The following is a 22,103-nucleotide window of genomic DNA, read 5'->3' on the forward strand; positions in this document are numbered from 1 at the left end:
GACTGATGTAACTGGGTTCAAAATTTTGCCCTGAAAGGGGAGTAACCCTTGACCTACTACATCATTCAGCAAAGCGGGGAGGCATGGGTGGGGCTGTAACGAATCTTCAGCTAGATAGTCTCTACCAGATAATGCGTTACCAAAGGTAAGTAACTTGTTCATCTGATAGAGTCTTCTAGCTGCAGTTTCCTTACCTTTGAATTAGATACCCGAGCCATACCATCCCGGCGGTGGGTTGCGGGCTTATGATCTAGACTAAGAAGTCTTGCAGGACTGAACGGGCAAAGTGCCCATCCCTGGGGACTTGACCATCAAGGCAATAATGCTTTGCGAACATGTGCAATGATGCCCACGTTGCCGGCTGACAGATGTCTTGGGTAGGGACACCCAAGCCAAGGCCATAGTTGCAGCCTTTCCCCTGTTAGAGTGGGCTTTTAATCCCTCAGGGAGCTGCTTCTTCGCCAAAGCATAACCAATTTTAATGCAGAGAACAACCCAGTGAGAGAATGTTCTTTTCAGCACTGCCTTTCCCTTCTTTGCTCCCACATACCCCACAAAGAGTTGGTCATCCACCCGGAACTCTTTAGTGCGGTCAAGGTAGAACGACAATGCTCTTTTTGGGTCCAGACGGTGGAGATGCTCCTCTTTCTTAGAGGGATGTGGGGGAGCAAAGAAGGTAGGCAAAGTAATGGATTGGCCCAGATGAAAGGTGGTGCTCATTCTCAGAAGCTCTGAATACCAGAATCTCCTTGCTCATGCCAGAGCCACATGAATGACTTTGGCCCGGTCACTCCTGATCTTCCTCAGAACCCTGGGCAGGAGTGGTATGGGCGTACAACAGGCCTGAGCTCCACTCTCGACAAAATGCATTGCCTAGCGATAAAAGCCTTGGAAATTCCAGCATGCAGTACTGATGACGTTGCACAGTCTCTTCGGAGGCAAACATATCTAATCAAGGTTCTCCCCATTGTTGAAAGAGAACTTGCGCCACCTCTGACTGGAGACACCAATCGTGATCCGGCAGTCATCGAAGGCTGAGATCGTCCGCCCTGGTGTTCAGAGAACCTGCCAGGTGTTGAACCACCAGTGTTATGCCCTGCTGTTCCAGCCATGTCCAGAGACGCAGGGCCTCTTGACTAAGGGTCCACGACCCCACCCCGCCTTGCTTGTTGCAGTACCAAATGGTGTTGCTGTTGTCCATGAACACCTGCACCAACTTCCCCTTGACAGAGGGAAGAAATGCTTTCAATGCCAAGCAAATCGCTCAGAGCTCCAACAAGTTTATGTGGAGCCCCGTCTCCGCTAGTGACCAGTGACCTCTGATCTCCATCTCGCCCATGTGGCTGCCCCATCCCAGAAGTGATGCATCCGTCACGATTGTGAAATCTGGTTGTGGATGGGAGAGAGGTCTGCCATTGACCCAATCTTGGTTTGTTAACCACCACTGCAGATCCTTTGCAGTTACTTGCGGGATCTGAACCACGTCGGTGAGATCTCCCCGATGCTGTGCCCATTAGAACTTCAAGTCCCACTGCAGAGCCAGCATACGCCATCTCGCGTGTCTTACCAACAGGATGCAGGAGGCCTTGAGGCCCAACAGCCTCAGAGTCAGTCTCACCGAAATCCAGGATAGAGGCTGACATATCGGAATCATAGCCTGAATATCCTGGACTCGCTGCTCGGGAGGATATGCCCGAAACTGCATTGTGTCCAGAACATCTCCGATGAAAGGGAGCGTCTGAGATGGAGTCAGGTGTGGCTTCTGCACATTTATAGAGAACCCCAGCGAATGCAGGAGGTTTGCTGTAGTCTGTAGGTGGGAGATGACTGTCTGGGGCGAGCCCGCCTTCAACAGCCAGTAGTTGAGGTAGGAGAAGACTGACACCCCTAACCTGCGCAGTTGAGCTACAACCACCGCCATAGCCCCTTGTTCTTCTTCAGAATCAGAAAGTAGTCGGAATAACAGCCACTGCCTACTTCTGAAACTGGGAATTTTCTATAGCTCCTTTGGCCAAAAGAGCTGTAACTTCCTCTTGGAGCAGCTTTAACCGATCCTCCGCCAGCCGTTCCAGACTCAGCAGAATAGTAGGAGGAAAAGAAAGGAAAGGAAAAGAACAGCCCTCCTGGACGAACTGCAAAACCCACTTGTCTGATGTTATAGATCTCCAGCAGGGGAGATGATGACAAATTCTCCCACCCACTGGAGTAGTATGATTTTGCAGAATCAGCCTAGGAGGGCTTGGAGGCTGCAGCTGCGGGGGGCAGTGTGGTAGACGACTTCTGGCCTCCATTCCAAGGTCAGAATGTACAGCGTCCAAATCCACACAGGGCTTGGTTAGTCTGTGCGGGGCGGTGGATAGGATAGGGCTGACACGGCTGGTAACCCCTTCTGTTACCATGAAAGGGGCGAAAGGAAGACTGGCCACGAGGAGTGGAGGAGAGGCCCAAGGATCTGGCCGTAACTCAAGAGTCCTTGAACCTGACCAGGGCTGAGTCTGCCTTTTCCCCAGAAAGGCGGGTTCCATAAAAGGGCATGTCCATCAAATTGGCCTGGAAATCCCCAGTGAAGCCAGTTGTATGAAGCCAGGCATGGCACCTCAAGGCCACCATCATTGAAATCGATCCGCCCAGCGAATCAGTCATATCTAATCCACACCGTATGGTGAATTTTGCTGCATCTCATCTTTCCTTGATAGCTTGGGAGAGCACCGCCCTTGTCTCCTCTGGGACGTGTGGCAGCACTTGCGCAACCATCTCCCAAAGAGAGTGAGAGAAACAGCCCAATAAGCATGCGGTATTCATCGACCGCAATGACAGACTGGAGGAAGAAAACATCTTCTTCCCAAATGAGTCCAGTCTCTTGGATTCCCTACCCGGAGGGTCAGAAGGGAATGCACCCTGGGAAGTAGAGGCCTGCACCACCAAACTTTCTGGGGTGGGGTGTTGGATGAGGAACTTTGGGTTGCCCGGAGCTGGGAGATGGCAGCGTGCAATCGTCCTATTCACAGGAGCCCCTGTGCTAGGCTTGGACTATGTTCCTAGAAGGACATCCGTAAGTGCCTCATTAAAGGGCAATAGGGGTTCAGAGGTGGAAGCCCCAGGTTGAAGAACTTCGGTAAAGAGATTAGTCCTGACCTGCACTCAGGGCAGGTCCAGTCCAGGGACCTCAGCTGTCCTCTTAACCAACATGGTATAAGATGCCCCCTCCTCTGTAGCCACTGTAGGCGGAGAGAGCATACCAGTGTCTGGAGAAGCATCCAGAACACTGGCTTCCCCAAGTTCCCCATACCAGTCCATTGTCTCCTCAGAGAGATCCTGGTTCTCTAGTGGGTCTCCAAACTCCGCCCATTCCTCTCCTGAGCCCTGCACGTCCACAAAATGCTCAAGTGACAACATAGAATCCCTGGGTTCTGTTGACGTCAGAATCTGTGTCGCTCGATGCCGTTCCGGCTCCGTGTCGTCGGGGATGAGGATGGGACTTGCACCACCGACGGGCATCAGCGAAATTGTAGGCACCGACTTCGACAACCGGGGGGTCCCGTTGGTTCGACTGGCGTCGGCCCGGATGCGTGATCGGGTCCCTGTTGCCCCACCGTGGCCGGAGCTGATGGCATCAAACCCGATGGGGCCACATCCCCGCGGGGCCCGAGGGCTCACCAGCTGGGTTGTTCCGCTCAAATACTCAGCGGATGGCCTCATACAACTCTTTTATTTCAGCGGGAGTCGCTCCAGCTCCCGGAAAGGGGGGGGGAGGTGCGGAGTTGACTTTTGCTCCGGCTCTGCAGAACTGTACCTAGAGCGTCGGTGCTCCTTACCTTTCTCGACGACAGACACCAACTGAGTTGAAGACGAAGTCCGCTTGGACTTCTTCTTCTTGTGCCTCTTCCCCGAGTGTCCAGATGACCTTGAATGGGAGGAAGAGGACTTAGGGCTTTGTGAGTGGTCCCGCGACCTTCTCTTCCTCGGAGTCTTGCTTGACGGTGTCGACTGTCGGCCGCGAGCAACTTCATCACTCATTCCCTCAAGGTCTTCGGGGCCATCGCCCGACAGTCTGAACACGACTTTGAATCGTGATCGCGTTCAAGACACCACAGACATATGCGGTGGGGATCGGTGACCAACATCATGCAAGAACATGTCCCGCAAGGTTTAAAACCTGTCTTTCTACTAGACATCCTTCGCACACGATGTCAAATGTCACAAATTTCAACAAAAGTAGAGAAAAAGGTTGCCAAAAAGCGGTAGAGGGTTCGCTCTTCCCAGATCAGCGCTTAACTGGCACGGAAAGAAAAGAACTGACATCCACAAGCCTGGGTGGTGCCTATATAGGCACTGCGACATCATAACCGACGCTGACGACGTCACGCGTAGGCAAATGGAGCCACCTGATGTCGTGCGCAAGGGGTATTGCTCTGCAAAAGTTTCCAGATCCAGCCTGGCGCCTGGGAAATTCAAAGTTAAGGAATCTGCAACTAGAAGTCTCTATCAGATAAGGTGTTTACTGGCCATACTTGATTGCTACCCTGAAACACTTTGGCGACAAATTTTGCCACTGGATCCTGTGTGATACAGCTCTATCAGAGTGGTGGTGCAGGTGAACAGCTTCTCCTCTGGCTCCTTTCACATAAGGAGGAGGAAGCAACAGGGATGTCTGCTATCTCTGCTTCTGTTCGCGCTTTATATGTAGTTGATGGCCCAGCATGACAGAGACAACCTGCTGATCATAGTGGTTCACTTTGGAGGCGATACTCATACCATCAGCCCCAACCCTTTTGTACAGCGATGATGTAACCGTGGCCTTAAGGGATCCTCTCAATTCACTGCCTGTCCCGGTAGATGAACTCTAACGATCTGGATATATATGGGGTCTTAAGGTCAACCTACAGAAATCACAGGTCCAAAATGTTACCACCCCCTCAATCAATTCTAACTAGATGCTCAATACCCCATTACCTGGGCCAAAACGTCTATCTCATACTTAGGTCTACAAATTGCACCTACAACCACAGACACATATATTATCTATTATCTCTTCCTCCGCAAACACATCAAATCCGATCTAGCCTTATGGCACCAGTTTTGACTCTTCTGGTTGGGTCGTATAACATCCCTAAACATGACTGTCCTGCCCAAAGTATTATTATTGTTCCAGTCTCTTCCACTGACACCTCCACACAACTCTTTGAAGATACTGCAGAAAGAAATTAATCAATATTTGTGGGATAAGACAAAATACTTATACACCATTAGCTGATCCATAGACTGGTGGCAGAGAGGGGCGCTTTGGTATTGTAGTGTAGTTCCTATTATCCCAATAGGCTCTGCGCATTGGAATAATATCTTCAATAGTATAGACGTAGGACTGTGGTTAACTAGGTCTTCTACTGACGATATTAGACTTAAAGTTATGTGTGCCAGCTAGCTCAGAGTTCACTAGAAACTTTCTCGAATAGGCAAGGAGGAGTTTAACCTCCCTGGATAGACAAGAAGGGATTTAGTTTCTGACAACCATAGAACATGACAACTTTGCTCTCCCCTAATCAAGAGTATATCTCTAGAGTCGTGTGAAAACAAAAGACAACTATTTTACTCAGTCAGTACGTGCATTCTTAGTTTCACCAGTTTGTAGAGAAATAAGAGATGGGCGTGCTTCAATAAAAAGATGTTATTTATTGATCAGTCTCTTTTCTCATACAAGAGAAATGAATCGCTATTATTGCAATACTTATAGTTAAGTAAAGTGCATACAGTAAAAACAGGATTATAAAATAATACTGTAAAAGCATTTATATGGTTTCTTAGCCATATGATACTTAAAATGGATAAAAGATATACATACATATATACATTGACTAATCGTTCTCAACTGGTGCTTCTAACTACGCCTACCCCGGTGTACCTGACCTAAGCCTAATACTTGGGAGGGAGTAAGTAAGTAGCAGTTTAAGTTAAGTTTGTGTTGCCAAGAATCTGACTCGAGAATTCTCTGTAAGGGGTTAGTCAGTTCAGTACCTGGGATTTAGAAGGCTGGAGGGTTGGTATCTCTGTCTCAGGACTCGATATCCCAGTTACCCGCGAGGGTGGCTGGAAACGCCGGAGGCTGGATTTCTCGGCAGGAGAAAAGGCAGCGTCTCTCACAGCGCGTCAAAAGGGAGGGGCAGCGTCCGTGGGCTTTTCTGCATCAGCTGGGCTCTCCGGCAAGTGGCGCTGCTCCAAGCTCGTCACCACCGTGTCTTAGCTTAGGGCAGCGTCGGTATATTTATACCTGAAAGGTGCCGTGTTTGACGTAAGGATGGACATAAGACGTCAGCAAGAATGTCATAAGGACTGGTCGTTCTTACATTCTTTGCAGGAGTTCTCGAGCGAAATCAAAACAATGGCTGCGGGGGATTTCCCAGGTCTGTTGGAGGTTTGATTTGTTTTGAGAACTCGGTGTGCTTTCTAGGGGGCTGAAGGGATAGTGCTTGCTTAATGTGACAGCATGCGCTATGACCTAATCTGAAGACGGGTTTCTGTGCCGGTGTATGGACATTAGTGAATTAATAACCGGACAAGGGTCAGAAATAGGAGTATCAATATGGGTACCTAGATAAACACACTACACCCACTCCACGAATTTATGTACATATTTACTAAACTAAGCAATAGTAAACATAACTAATAGTGCATGTGTATACCGAACCACCCCAAAAAACATTTTCTCTTTTTTTTTGGGGGGGGAAAAATGGCGTATGCAAAATGCACAAAATGAGTAAGGGTACTGTATGCAGTCAAACAGTATAATCATTCAAAAGGAGATGCACATTTTATATCGGCATGAATGATTTGCGAAATTACACATGAAATGGCTCTTGATACAGAAATAAATTGCGAGACCATCTCATCACATATAAACACAATTAATTGCATATAAACTAGAGGTTGAGGTAATGTAATGTCTCTAGTATTCCTAAGAATAGAAGTTCTGTTCTCTAAGAATAGTTTTACTTTAAGCAGAAGATAAGTGCCAAAAAAGGTAAATATTTTGGAATTGGAAAAAAGTTTTCGCTATTCAGGGGAGAAGAGAAAAAATAGTTCACAGTCACTTTGTTTTCAAAAGACTGAAGGCCAAATTCAGAGTTCAGGGAACGCCGTGTGCAAGTTTGTTTAAAATCATTCTCTCTGTTCGGGTGAAAACATCATTTCAGACAGATTCTCGAAAAAACAGTCTACAGCTTCTGGTGAAAGTTCGACTAGGTTAGAAAAATGTCGCTACCATGCAGTCACGCGCATGATTGCTTTCACTGAAGGTTTGATCAGAACTGCTTACAGAAGGTCGTACCTGGTCGATGCTGCTTTCATCTTGTACTTCACTACCCTTCAATCGTAGTGGTGAAGTCTCCACGAATGCCGTCATCAGGATAGGTAGCCGCTGGGGACAGCACAATGCATGAGCCTTTACTGGACCCAACAAAGTATCTTCATCCAATGGTACGTCTGATTGTAGTGTAAGACAGGTGTCCAACACGCATTCTTCGCCGCATAGCATGCACCTTAATACATGCATAACACAATTCTGCCAGATGGGTCTGAATGAAAGAAACCAGGTCATATTTAGATCTCGTAGCCGGGCTAAGCCAAGGACTTTAGTTATGCGGTCCCGGTAGCGGATAGCTAGGATCGTTTCTTCCATTGTAGCTGGAGTCTTGTCTGTGACATGGCTTGCCATAACAAAGCAAGAGTGGAAGTCCGCCAAAGATGGAATGGACGAAATTTGGAAAGATACCCAGGATCGCTTTGAATGGGGTTAAAGCGCCTGAAAAAATTGTCTTAAATACACTCGCGATACCACTTGTATCAGAAATATTTATGATTTCGTTCAGCATTTCTGCGAAGTGTAGGGGGCAATTTGTTGATAACATTGAATGAATCTCTGCCGTTGTCCTTGCAACTTGGAGATCATACGTTTCTTTTGATGACGTCAACTGGGTTGGCGTCTGTAGGAGCACAGTCTTCATTCTGCTTAAAGTATCAATTCGAATAGAAGAGATTTTTAAACTGGGCCATAACCTTCCCTCCCTGTCTGGAGCATCATTCGGGAACAATACTCTTTCACAGCACATGACCCTGGAAGTCACGCTTACAAGATAAGGTTTTCCTGGCAGCAAGCCACAATATCTGTGATCTACAATTAGAATGTAACTCCCGTTCGAAAGTCTTCTAAAGAATGGTTCTATTTGTGTTGCAGGTGTGCCTAACTAGTGACATGAAAGGTTATTTGAAGTCCCTTCACAGGCCCCATGCAAACTAATACCCTGACACAGAAGTATGCCACTTAGTGATTTTTCACAATTATTACCACTAAGAAATACACTCTGTCCGTTATTACTGACACATGTGTGTGTATAGGGCAAGTTCCATGTGGACTTAATGTATCCTTTACCCAACCTTTCATACTGGCCTGCCTGTATATATTTTTGGCAGTATTGAAACTGGAAAGTTGTTATCGGTATATTTATTATCCCATGTATTATCCATTCAATGACAGGTCGTTCTGACATTGTCAATGGTAATCTCTCAAGTTTTTCAATGCTCAGAATTGTATAGTCAGCACCCTTTTGTGCCAAACTGATTTGTTTATCAGTAAGGTTAAAGATATTAAATAGTGACGTTGTGTTGATTAAACGCCAAGGCACATAGCCTGAACGCAGATTTTGTAACGTCCAGCCAAGCTGTACAATAGAACGTAATTGAGACTGACCGTGTTGCAACATCAGTAAGTCTTGTTCTATTATATCGATTGCAGAAGATACAATACTGTCCAGTGAATATATTCTGGAAGACAGAGTCATTAACCCATTGTCCACAACAGAAAGTGATTTTTCCAAATTAACACGGTCAATTTCCCGTATTTTTCCCGCTGTCTCAATTTGAGTTACTTTCCAAGCTTCATTGCAAGCTGCATATATAGAGCTATGAAACGTTTTTGACGCTGTTTGCGTGGTCCCATGATGAAATCACGCAGGTCAGCACCTTCTTTAAGTAAAGTTAAGTGTTCCTTAATTTCTGACAGTGTGGATGTATGTAGCCATTGAAGGCAGAGTTTTCCCACACTGTAAGTAGTTACTATCCCTGGATGTTGTCTCTGGGAGTATCTTGGGTCTGGCCTGGTCAATGTGAACCCCTTTATTTTGTTCAGGAATCTGTCTTGACAGTTATTTGTGTCTGTGGGCCAGATCAACCATTGTTTCCAATCAGTATGTGTTCTGTTTTGGTTTAAAATATGGGATACGTCTATCTCAACCTCCGTAGTGCTATTACTGTTAGGTGTTGGTTTTGGAATAGACGGTTTATTTAAGTCTTTGATTTTTGCTAGGCCAAGACAGGATGTCTGTTGAATTGTGTCATTCAAAAATATAATTTGTTCTGGGATCATGCAGGCTCTAAATAATGATTCTATACCTTGCACTTGCCAATCTTTTGTGCCCCAGATCGTTTTCGTTTTAATCTTATTGTTCCAGAAGTCAAAACCGAATGTATTCATTTTTTCAAAGAATGAGTCCGAATATATCAATTTTGTGTTTGTAAGCATGGTTTTCACTCCTGTCTTATTTAACAATTTGAAATAAAATGATTCTGCATTACTTGTGTTGAACCCTGAAAAGTATGAATATTTATCAAAAAATGTCTTTGAGCTGCCTTTTGGTGGAGTTGCACAATGTTCCCATTGGTTATATTTTAAAACATTTCTAGGTTGAGTAGATTTATGCAGATAATGGTTACCATAATGGTTGTAACAAAACATTTGATCATAATTAGATGAACCTTGCAAATAATCATGTTCTGTAAATTTAGCTGACATTACTAGATCAGACATCATATCAGTAATACTTTCAAAGTTCCAATCATCAGCAAACGTGCTTGGTTTTACAAAGTCACTCAATGAAATCTTGAATTGATGAGGATACTTCAGGAGCTCAACCGGACCATAGATTTCGTAATCAGTTTTGTCCCATGCTACCCCACCGGGTATAGGATTGGCTGTGAAGTTTACTGAAGAAAGTTCTCTTTTCTCTATGTGTGAAGACTTGTGTGGTTTCAGGACCAAGTTGATGTTCTGACTTGCTGTGTCCATTGTAGCATATTTTCCCTCAATGAAATGTCCCAAGCATAGTACCATGATGAGCCAAAGTATGAGGATGAATACTCCTAGTGCCACCCAAAGTTCAATCCATGGAGAAATCAGATAGGTTTCTTTTAGTTGATGAAAGAGTTCCTTTGCTTTGTCTTTAAATGTTTTTGTTGTCGGCTGTTCCTCAGGTTCATTTGGATCCTCAGAAAAATCATCGAAGTTGATGAAGTAGCCTGATGCTGTTCTATCAATTGTTTCAATTGCTTCTTGATTCCTTTTTGTTTTTGGAATTTTCTTGGTTTCATTAGCATAGTCTGTGGTTACATCATTGTAGTCTGGTGTTTCTTGATTTAAGATTTTGATTTGGGTTTCAAGAGGTTTAAGTTCCATAGCTTTGTTGCATAGTCCTTGTTGTTTTACTGTAGGTTTATCAATTGTGATTAGTCTTTCAGTTTGAACCTCTGTGTTTGTAGCAAACTTTGGTGTTCTGCTACTTCTTGGGAGTCCACTTGGCCTACTACTTGTTATCGGCCACATGATTGTGGTTTAACCAGGTCGATGGATACAACTCGGTTCTCCTTTTTACCAGCAAGGGGCGGTAGTACTACTGATCTTGTCCCGTTGACAGACAAGACAGGAACTGCTTTTCTGTAAGAAGGCCCAAATTCCTTCTTTACCGCCATCTTCTCTCTGACCAGATCCCCGATTTTTGGAATCCAGACAGGCCTTGCTGGGACAGGTGGTTTCTCTTCAGTGGTTATTGGCTGCTGTTTCAACTTTATGTTGCTCAGGTCTTTTCTTGTTTCGTTTAAGTCCTGTAAAATAGCCAAACGATCTTTGATCGAAAAGCATTTTTCTTTAACCACTGAGGTTTGACTATCAAGGTCCTGGATTAACATTCTAGTCCCAAACAATAGTTCGTACGGACTGAGACCTCTCAGAGAATTTCTTGGCAGATTATTAAGACTACGTTGGACACTTATTAAATGTTTGACCCAACCAGCTCCTGAACCTAATACCTTTGCTGTTATAGATTGCTCTATGCCCTGGTTTTTTCTTTACTCCATCCCGTTTCCCTCAGGAAGGAGGTGACAAGAGTACCGCAATGCTATGCCCATGCCGGCCATGTCCGCCTTATAAGCTCGAGAGCTAAAAGCAGGACCCTGGTCAGAATGTAGCATGCCAATTGCGTATATGCCATTATAGACTCGCAAATCTTTGTATAACAGTTCAGACGTCAGCCGAGAGCTGGGGTCTACATTATAAGTGAAAATAGTCTCTACATGTTAATATTACGCATTATTCATACTGTCTATTTTATGTCGATAGCCTAATCCTTATTGGGTGAAACGCCATGGCAATACACCGTCTCGGTCACCACTGCGGTCTCTGTTGCAGTCTGGACAGTTTTTTGCAAATATGTGATGTTGCAGGCTCATTCCTGGCCACCAGTATGTTGATTGTAATTCTTCTAGAGAATCCTCAAGTGTAAGGTGTCTAAGACCCTCACCCATATGTGCGTCTGCTATTAACAAGCCTCTCCTGTCCATGTTTGGAATCACTCTATCCCCCACTCCAGGGATTCGAGCAAAAGGAACGGAGTTTGCATCGATTATGTATGTATAATTGAGTGGATACATGAGGGGTAGCGCTGAGCAGTCGCCTCTTGATGACGTTTTTACCGCCAGCATTGTTTCCCCGTCAATGTATTTTACTGAACGCTTTTTTGTAGCTACGGAAGCCGATTTAGTTGTTTCCGCTGTGGCTGTCTCAGCCAATGAATTCCCTGCAACGTGAACGCCATCATGCTGATGACTCAGTGAGTGTATCACGTGAGTCTTAGGTAGTTCTTTCTTTAAAAGAACTATTTGTTCCCAAAGCGATTTTTGCTTTATTGTGGCACCTGTGTCATCTTTGTACCCGTTTTCAACCCATTTCTGCAAGTCGTTATTGTATGATTTGACGCAGTAATATGAATCGCACACTATTAGTGTCGGGAATTCGCGATCCGCATTATCTAGCGCCATTTTTAATGCTATTATTTCAGTTTGTTGTTCTGAATTATTTTCCACTGAGTGTGTTTTTGCAAACAGAGGTTTTAATTTACCTCTGTTTCCACACGTTTTTTGTAATCTCGCATGTTGCGTTATAAGCTTCTTCTCCCCAAACTGAGGGTTGAGCATGTCCGTCTGTATGTATTACACAGGCGTACTGTCGTATGGGCAGAATGTCGATTGGCAGAGGATATTCTCTTTCATATTCTAGATTTTTTAATTTTGTAATCTCTGGATCAAAATAGTATTTCACTCTGTCTGTACCAAGAGAATCTTCCCATTGTATCCATTTTGGATTTAGTGCCATTGTAGGTAAATTACATGGGCTTGTTAATGCCTCAAAGGCCGATTCTGCTGTTCTGACTGTAATCTGTCTGCCGTCAGCATGGTATCTTTCTCTTGCTACAGTTGTTTGAACCGCGTGAACAATGTTTTCCTTAATGCTGAATGTTTTTTCAGCTTCTGTGTACAAATGTGATTTGTATGTTATTGGTACCTTTTCTCCCTCATTAGAGGTTAGGTATGTGAATCCGCATCTTCCTGGGATGACTCGAATCACAAGGTTGCGTGTGTTATCGCGTGTTTGCAGTTTTGTTTTAACTAACATGTCTGTTTGTAAAGATCTCAAAATGTCTGTGTGTTTTTGAGTCCAATTGATTTTTTTTTAAATCTGGTTTTATTAGGTCATAGAGAGGTTTAACCCTCTCTGCATAGTTTATAATGTAAGTTCTTCCGAAATTCAGGAAACCTAGAATTGATTGCAAGTTTTTCAGTGTCCTAGGTGCTTGGATTACAGCACATTTCTCTAGGAAATTGTCAGCCAGGCTTTTGCCTTCACTTGATAATTCATATCTTAAAAATAGGACAGTCAGATGGGCAATTCTTGACTTCTTGAAGTTGAATTTGTAACCCTCTGCTGCGAACCCAAGTATTATGGTGTTCACTCTTTTCAAGTGAGTATCCAAGTCATCGTCTGTTAGATAGATGTCATCGACATAAGATAATGCCTCATCATCATACATTTGTAGTAACTCTGTTACCCTCGCTGAGAATAATCCTGGGCTGTTCTTGAACCCTTGGGGCAAACGACAGAACTTTTTCTGCGAGCCATTTATTGAGAAAGCGGTCACATATCTGCTTTCAGGTGCTATATTTTGACAAAAGAATCCATTAGAGATGTCTAATGTTGTTTTGTATTTTTTGCGCACTATGCTATTCATTAGTGCGGCACTGTGTGAGTTTTGTACTGCAAACGTTTTGCAGCATGAGTTAAGGTGTCTGTAGTCCAAAACTAGACGATATGAATCATCTGGTTTGGAGACAGGAAACAAAGGATTGTTCATTTGTGAGGTGCAAGTTTCAATCACCCCCTGGTATTCAAGTTGATCTAAAATCTCCCTGACCTGTTTTTTAGCTTCTTGCTTAATTGGGTACTGTCTTTGTGCAGTTGGTTGAGATTTTAACAGGATTTTGTGAGGAGGAGAGTCCTCATCCCATCCCACATGATTTTTATATAGCGCAGGAGCCTGGGCTACTGCCCACTTTCTTGCAAGTGTATATTTTTTATGAATTGGAATATGATTTGAGAAGGCAGGCATAATCATTTCTTCGCCATGAGGGCACTCCCTGACAAACTCTGGTGGCCAGTCTTTTTCAGCTAGGAGGATGTCATAGCCCTTGGAGAGATTATCCCAAAATAGACCCCTTATTTTCCTAGTCTTATCTCCCTCTATATGTAAAGTTATTTCATATATTTTATGAGGTTTGCTAACTCTGGTATCTGCAGTTTCCACTTGAATGTACTCATTCGTGTCCACTGTCTCCAGATGATTCATCAGGATCTTGCGAGCTATGCTCACTTCTGCTGCGCTGTCTAGCATTGTCTGAGCCCACTCTCCGTTTTTCAGCTGAGTCCTCAGGATCCTCGGCATGTTTGATTATTTTAATGCTGGCTACCTTCTTCTTTGGAAAGTGTAACTTTTTACTTTGATGAGCAGGTTCTTTGTCTTTGGACTTGACGTGCTCTTCCCTGTGTTCTGACCGTCCTCTTCTTTCCGATTTCTGCGAGGAAGTCTGAAAAGATCGAGAGGGACGTGTATCAATATCTTGATATCCATCAGGTTTCTTCAAATTATCCCTATTTCTAAGGTAGTATTTTTTCTCAGAGGGCTCCCTCTGGGGAGACTTGTGTCCTTGGTCCGGAGATCTTTCTCTCCGCCGAGGAGACCTTCCTCTGGACTGGAATCTTTTTTCTTTGGGAGTGGATTGTTTATTTCCATCCCAGTTCTTTTTTGAAGTGTTTAGATTATTTTTAATAAATACCTTTTCAGGATTTTCTATTAGTTGGGGTTTCACTGGTTTTCCACCCAAACTATCTCTTCCTAGTTCTTCATAGGATTTTTCTATGATTCTGGCAAGTTCAAATGGTTGGTCTGCTATATCTGTTTCCTTCAATCTTTGGCGGATCGCCACATTTGCTGCTTCCCCTTTTATGTTTGCTAGTAATATTGCCGAGACCTGCTTGAAGTCTTTCAGTAATTTCATACCCAGAGTTAAAGCAGGTTCTGGACCGTATTCATTTTGAATCTGTTTTAGCACCCCTGGTATTACCGCCATGGACGGAACACCATGTGTTTTTGTGTAAATGGAAGCAAAGACTGTACCCCAAGTGTCACAGTCCTCCACATGTGGTGCGATCCCCATTGGGAAACAGATAGTCAGAATTCTGTGTTTCTCCACAGGGGTGGTATCTGGAAATACCGCCTCTATTTGAGTTATTTTCTGTGCTAACCAGAATGGAATTTGTTCCCTTTTAATGGGTACTTTACCTAGACAGGACTGTATGTTCTGTGGTGTGATTTTATTTGTGTTCCCCTGATGAGTGGCCAGCTGTGGAATTTTAATAGCTGTTTGGACTGTTGAAGTCCGCATTACATATTGGACTAGTTGTCTGTGTATTTTAATCAGTTGTTTTAACTGTGTTAAAAGTTCTGGTATTGACATTTTTTCAATGTCTGGATGTGGTGTGTAGCTGGCTAGAACCGGCCACGTTGCTCCTGGTCTACCTAGTGGACCGAGCCTGGTGATGTGATCATTATGTTTTAGGGCGCCTTTAAACCAGAGCAGGTGCTCTTGGTATTTGAGTCGTATTTCCACCTCCTCGAAAGGGGTGTACTCATCCGGAGGTTCCTCTATCTTGTAATAATGGAACTCCTTTGTTACAGCGTTTTCTGCTGGAAAATTTATCCATGAATAGAATACCTCTGTCTGCCGATATTCGTGTGCCTCAATTACGAATATGACTGTACCACCTCTTGTTGGTGTCAGTCCATTTTCTATAAGTTTTAACGTTATAGTTTTCCTTATGCTGACCGGGATGAGTATTGCATCCGGGTCTTGCTGTACGAGACTTGTGTCTTCCGCTAGGAGTTGAGCTGCTATTCTAGCTGCCTCCCTTTCTTCTTCATTGTCTGACATTTTACTGACAGGAAGGTTTTTTGTTGCAGATCAGGTTTCCACGGAAACAAAGATTAGATGCACAATATTTTGGAACACTGTATCCTTCAACGTTGAATAAACCAAAAACCATACATAGGAGTCTCCTCCTACTAAGTTTGGCGGATTTAACCTTTCACCCACTCCAGACGTCTTTGGAGTTTTATGGGAAAAAGGGTCTGTGTGAAAAAGCACGACTGAGTTACTCTAATGTCTTGCGTTAGATTTATCGCCTATCCAAACTGTTGGGCGCCATGTAGTGTAGTTCCTATTATAGGCTCTGCGCATTGGAATAATATCTTCAATAGTATAGACGTAGGACTGTGGTTAACTAGGTCTTCTACTGACGATATTAGACTTAAAGTTATGTGTGCCAGCTAGCTCAGAGTTCACTAGAAACTTTCTTGAATAGGCAAGGAGGAGTTTAACCTCCCTGGATAGACAAGAAGGGATTTAGTTTCTGACAACCATAGAACATGACAACTTTGCTCTCCCCTAATCAAGAGTATATCTCTAGAGTCGTGTGAAAACAAAAGACAACTATTTTACTCAGTCAGTACGTGCATTCTTAGTTTCACCAGTTTGTAGAGAAATAAGAGATGGGTGTGCTTCAATAAAAAGATGTTATTTATTGATCAGTCTCTTTTCTCATACAAGAGAAATGAATCGCTATGATTGCAATACTTATAGTTAAGTAAAGTGCATACAGTAAAAACAGGATTATAAAATAATACTGTAAAAGCATTTATATGGTTTCTTAGCCATATGATACTTAAAATGGATAAAAGATATACATACATATATACATTGACTAATCGTTCTCAACTGGTGCTTCTAACTACGCCTACCCCGGTGTACCTGACCTAAGCCTAATACTTGGGAGGGAGTAAGTAAGTAGCAGTTTAAGTTAAGTTTGTGTTGCCAAGAATCTGACTCGAGAATTCTCTGTAAGGGGTTAGTCAGTTCAGTACCTGGGATTTAGAAGGCTGGAGGGTTGGTATCTCTGTCTCAGGACTCGATATCCCAGTTACCCGCGAGGGTGGCTGGAAACGCCGGAGGCTGGATTTCTCGGCAGGAGAAAAGGCAGCGTCTCTCTCAGTGCGTCAAAAGGGAGGGGCAGCGTCCGTGGGCTTTTCTGCATCAGCTGGGCTCTCCAGCAAGTAGCGCTGCTCCAAGCTCGTCACCACCGTGTCTTAGCTTAGGGCAGCGTGGGTATATTTATACCTGAAAGGTGCCGTGTTTGATGTAAGGATGGACATAAGACGTCAGCAAGAATGTCATAAGGACTGGTCGTTCTTACATTCTTTGCAGGAGTTCTCGAGCGAAATCAAAACAATGGCGGGGGATTCCCCAGGTCTGTTGGAGGTTTGATTTGTTTTGAGAACTCTGTGTGCTTTCTAGGGGGCTGAAGGGATAGTGCTTGCTTAATGTGACAGCATGCGCTATGACCTAATCTGAAGACGGGTTTCTGTGCCGGTGTATGGACATTAGTGAATTAATAACCGGACAAGGGTCAGAAATAGGAGTATCAATATGGGTACCTAGATAAACACACTACAGTATATCCAATATTAATCAATATTATTAAGTAGTGTAGATGCACTACATGGTGGAGTGGGGCGGAAGTGGAGTAACACTGATGCTTTATGGACCAGGCAATGCAGGCATACATATCTGGAAGGTTCCTTGGCTGCCTGTGAAACATAGGACACGGAGTCTAAACACTGCACCTGTTTCTTGAGCCACCCTGGCAGTCTGGGACAGAGTAGTGGTCCACAGGAAGTTAAAATCCCATCCATCCCCGATGACACCGATTTTCGATAACCCAGACTTTACCGTGGGCCTACATCCCAACAGCTTGATACACTTACAACAAATTGGTTGCAAGAGAATCAGACACATGTTTGATACAGAAGGGACTCTCCCATTCAACAGACTGAAAGCTGATACGGACTTCTAGAATCAGATTGCATACAATATCTTCAGAGTAGACAGTGGGTATCTCACCCCTCCGTTAGACCACACACACAAACAGAGTTCACGCACTTTGAGAATTTGATCTACCTGAAAGACAAAACCAGCTGTTTAATGTCTAAACTATACACTCTATTAGCACTGCCACCATCACAAGAAAAAAATTCAGGTCAGAAATGAGTGGTCCCGCGACCTTCTCTTCCTCGGAGTCTTGCTTGACGGTGTGGACTACCGGTCGCGAGCAACTTCATCACTCACTCCCTCAAGGTCTTCGGGGCCATCGCCCGACAGTCTGAACACGACTTTGAATCGTGATCGCGTTCAAGACACCACAGACATATGTGGTGGGGATCGGTGACCAACATCATGCGAGAACATGTCCCGCAAGGTTTAAAACCTGTCTTTCTACCGGACATCCCTCGCACACGAAGTCAAATGTCACAAATTTCAACCAAAGTAGAGAAAAAGGTTGTCAAAAGCGGTATGGTTGTCGCTCTTCCCAGATCAGCACTTAACTGGCACGGAAAGAAAAGAACTGACATCCACACGCCTGGGTGGTGCCTATATAGGCACCGGGACATCATAACCGACGCTGACGACGTAACGCGTAGCCAAATGGAGCCACCTAATGTCGTGCGCAAGGGGTATTGCTCAGCAAAAGTTTCCAGATCCAGCCTGACGCCTGGGAAATTCAAAGGTAAGGAATCTGCAACTAGAAGTCTCTATCAGATAAGGTGTTTACTGGCCATACTTGATTGCTACCCTGAAACACTTTGGCGACAAGTTTTGCCACTGGATCCTGTGTGGATACAGCTCTATCAGAGCGGTGGTGCAGGTGAACAGCTTCTCCTCTGGCTCCTTTCACATAAGGAGGGGGAAGCAACAGGGGTGTCTGCTATCTCTGCTTCTGTTTGCGCTTTATACGTAGTTGATGGCCCAGCATGCAACAGATAACCTGCTAATCATAGTGGTTCACTTTGGAGGCGATACTCATACCATCAGCCCCTTCGCTGATGATGTAACTGTGGCCTTAAGGGATCCTCTCAATTCACTGCCAGTCCCGGTAGATGAACTCTAACGATCTGGATGTATATGGGGTCTTAAGGTCAACCTACAGAAATCACAGGTCCAAAATGTTACCACCCCCTCAATCAATTCTAACTAGATGCTCAATACCCCATTACCTGGGCCAAAACGTCTATCTCATACTTAGGTCTACAAATTGCACCTACAACCACAGACACATATATTATCTATTATCTCTTCCTCCACAAACACATCAAATCTGATCTAGCCTTATGGCACCAGTATTGACTCTTCTGGTTGGGTCGTATAACATCCCTAAACATGACTGTCCTGCCCAAAGTATTAATATTGTTCCAGTCTGTTCCACTGACAACTCCACACAACTCTTTGAAGATACTGCAGAAAGAAATTAATCAATATTTGTGGGATAAGACAAAATACTTATACAACATAAGCTGATCCATAGACTGGTGGCAGAGAGGGGCGCGTTGGTATATCCAATATTAATCAATATTATTAAGTAGTGTAGATGCACTACATGGTGGCGTGGGGCCACGCGGAAGTGGAGTAACACTGATGCTTTATGGACCAGGCAATGCAGGCATACATATCTGGAAGGTTCCTTGGCTGCATGTGAAACATAGGACACAGAGTCTAAACACTGCACCTGTTTCTTGAGCCACCCTGGCAGTTTGGGACAGAGTAGTGGTCCACAGGAAGTTAACATCCCATCCATCCTCGATGACACCGATTTTCGATAACCCAGACTTTACCGTGGGCCTACATCCTAACAGCTTCATACACTTACAACAAACTGTTTGCAAGAGAATCAGACTTTTTGATACAGAAGTGACTCTCCCATTCAACAGACTGAAAGCTGATACGGATTTCTAGAATCAGATTGCATACAATATCTTCAGAGTAGACAGTGGGTATCTCACCCCTCCGTTAGACCACACACACAAACAGAGTTCAGGCACTTTGAGAAATTGATCTACCTGAAAGATAAAACCAGCTGTTTAATGTCTAAACTATACACTCTATTAGCACTGCCCCCATCACAAGAGAAAAATTCAGGTCAGAAATGTTGGGACTCAAAATTAGGTTGGATGTTCACGTACAAGGAGTGGGAGGATATTTTCTACCACGCACACGACACTGCACACAACACTTCTAGTAAATAAACAACCATCAAGATAGCTACACTGTGGTACCATGCCCATGTCCAAAAATGGTGCCCTGACCATAGCAAGGAGTGCTAGCTAGTCTGTGGGGATACCAGCTCACTACTATATTTGGTATGGAATTGCCTGAGATTGACTCCACTTCCCAGTTTATGTTATACTCAGTTGCATTCAATTACCATCATTCGTTAAAATCTCCAAAGGGTTAACACATTGCTTTAGCACAGTGGGTGGCACAGCAGGCAATCCTCTTCTTGTGGGGATCAGACAGGATTCCAACCCAGCCAGCCTGGCAACATAAGATGCGGAAAAGATAACTTTTAATGCAGAGACATACCAGGAGTTATGGGCACCTTAAATTAGTCTCCTATCATTTGAATTCAATCAGTTGACATGCCCAAGCTATCTTGAATTGCTACATCGGATATCACTATTCAGGGAGTCTCTGAAAGCAGATGCTGATGGGCAAATGGGGTGGACACTTTGGGAACAACTCACTGATATCCTTTGGTCTCTACAGCTGGGTGGATAGCCAGCGAGTTACCAATTGTTTCACTATAGGAATGTGAGCGGGAGGGCAAGGGGGGAGAAAGGGGTTTGGTTCATGGGTAGGGTTGTTCCTTGTTTCTGTTACGCAAGATAGAGCACACTGGCCTACAGGTTATTGGTTATCGATTTAGATATTTGTTTTATTTCTTTTGTTTTTTGTGTCTCTGAAACTCAAGAAACGGAACTGATCCATAAAAGAGATAAGGTTGTCTCTTTAATTAGTGACAGAGTTTAGTGATAATTATGTATAATCATAAAAAAACGACGTATTCAAATGTATGTTTCATTAATCATATTTTTACGAGTCCACACAGGTGCACCTCAGGCATCCCTATTTAAACTAGGGCCTCTCATTAAATGCATAATTTCTGCCTTAATCAATACACTTACAATTGGGTTTCCTGCCTTCTTTTAAATGTTCCAATAGAAAAATAGAGGTCCCTGTGATAAACTCTGTTTGGACTGACGATCAAGTCTGTTTTTTCCTTATGACCTTAAGGTAAGCCCCGACAATTAATAGAAATATCAGTTGCATAAAAACAGCCTGCCTAGTACTAGTCAACAACTGCTTCTCTTCTCTATCTTGTACTAGTGTTCTCTGTGACCCATTATAATGCATGTAAATAGGCTAAAAATATAAACTCTGAAACGCTAGAGTAGACACCCACATTGACAGACGCCCCTGTATAGCAGCACCAGTATCCATTCTTTAGCACTTTGCGCTACTTCATTTTTTTTCTTTTGTTTTCTTCAAATATTTATCTTTCTTCTTATTTTGCCTGTTGTATAATTAAATGCAAAATGCATTATCCAAATGTACATTGCTGTTGCATAAATTGTAAGGCTAAACTCATAAGTGGTATATCGTGATCAATGATCAGATCTCTGGCTTCACATGTTCAAGAAAAAAGTATAGAAGGTTGTGTAAACATATAGACATTATTTTAAAACGCTGTTTATCTATTTGTAGTTATCAGAAGACATTGTCCTGATGAAGACACTCTCACAGTGTCGAAACGCGTAGACAGACAAAATTAATCTCTTCTATGTACCACTGGGAACACTATCATTATTAGATATTGTGTATATTTATTGAAGTAACTCTTTTACTGTTGTTTTTTTTCAATTTTGATTATATCAATGAATGTTTTCATGACTTTTTATCAAATGTATTAAACTAAATCTTTCATGCTATTTTAGTGCTTCACTACTTTCCTTTACTTGAACGTTGCCAGTTCTTTTTGTCTTGCCTGGGTGTGTTTATTTGTCACATAATCATAAAAAACTACGTATTCAAATGTATGTTTCATTAATCATATTTTTACGAGTCATCCATAAAACAACATTAAAATATAACAATTTGAGCCATCTTATTTTGCATTAGATGCTTTAGACCTTGAAATTACCCAATAGCTAACCAAATAGCCCAATATCAAATAACACAAAATAACAAGCCCATTATAGCTCTACTAAAACAGAACTAAACCAATAGTGTTAGTTCTGCTGCGTCATGAAAATAGAAATAATATACTATCAAGAGGTAAAACGTGGCACTTCTGAGCTTAGAAAGACCCTTAATATAGAATTCTAGAAAATAACTATTGCATATTATAGCACATATGGATCTGAAAATGGTACATACCTCTCTCCATTCTTTGTTTCCAATAGCCTGAGTATACAATACACACACTGCAAAAAAGTCAATGAATT

The 22,103-nt window shown here is 43.4% G+C and overlaps 1 protein-coding gene across 2 annotated transcripts in view; it reads right to left on the reverse strand.

Annotated features, from left to right (window-relative positions):
- The window catches only part of CPNE8 (copine 8), a 1,123,798-nt gene that overhangs the window by 811,913 nt on the left and 289,782 nt on the right, over positions 1-22,103 (reverse strand). For both annotated transcript variants that reach the window (XM_078679874.1, XM_078679883.1), the window contains one exon: positions 22,036-22,082. In XM_078679874.1, the coding sequence (XP_078536000.1) occupies positions 22,036-22,082 (47 nt within the window). The remainder of the gene's footprint in view (positions 1-22,035; positions 22,083-22,103) is intronic.

This window comes from Lissotriton helveticus, chromosome 1_1 (assembly GCF_964261635.1).
Source record: "Lissotriton helveticus chromosome 1_1, aLisHel1.1, whole genome shotgun sequence".
Taxonomy (NCBI): domain Eukaryota; kingdom Metazoa; phylum Chordata; class Amphibia; order Caudata; family Salamandridae; genus Lissotriton; species Lissotriton helveticus.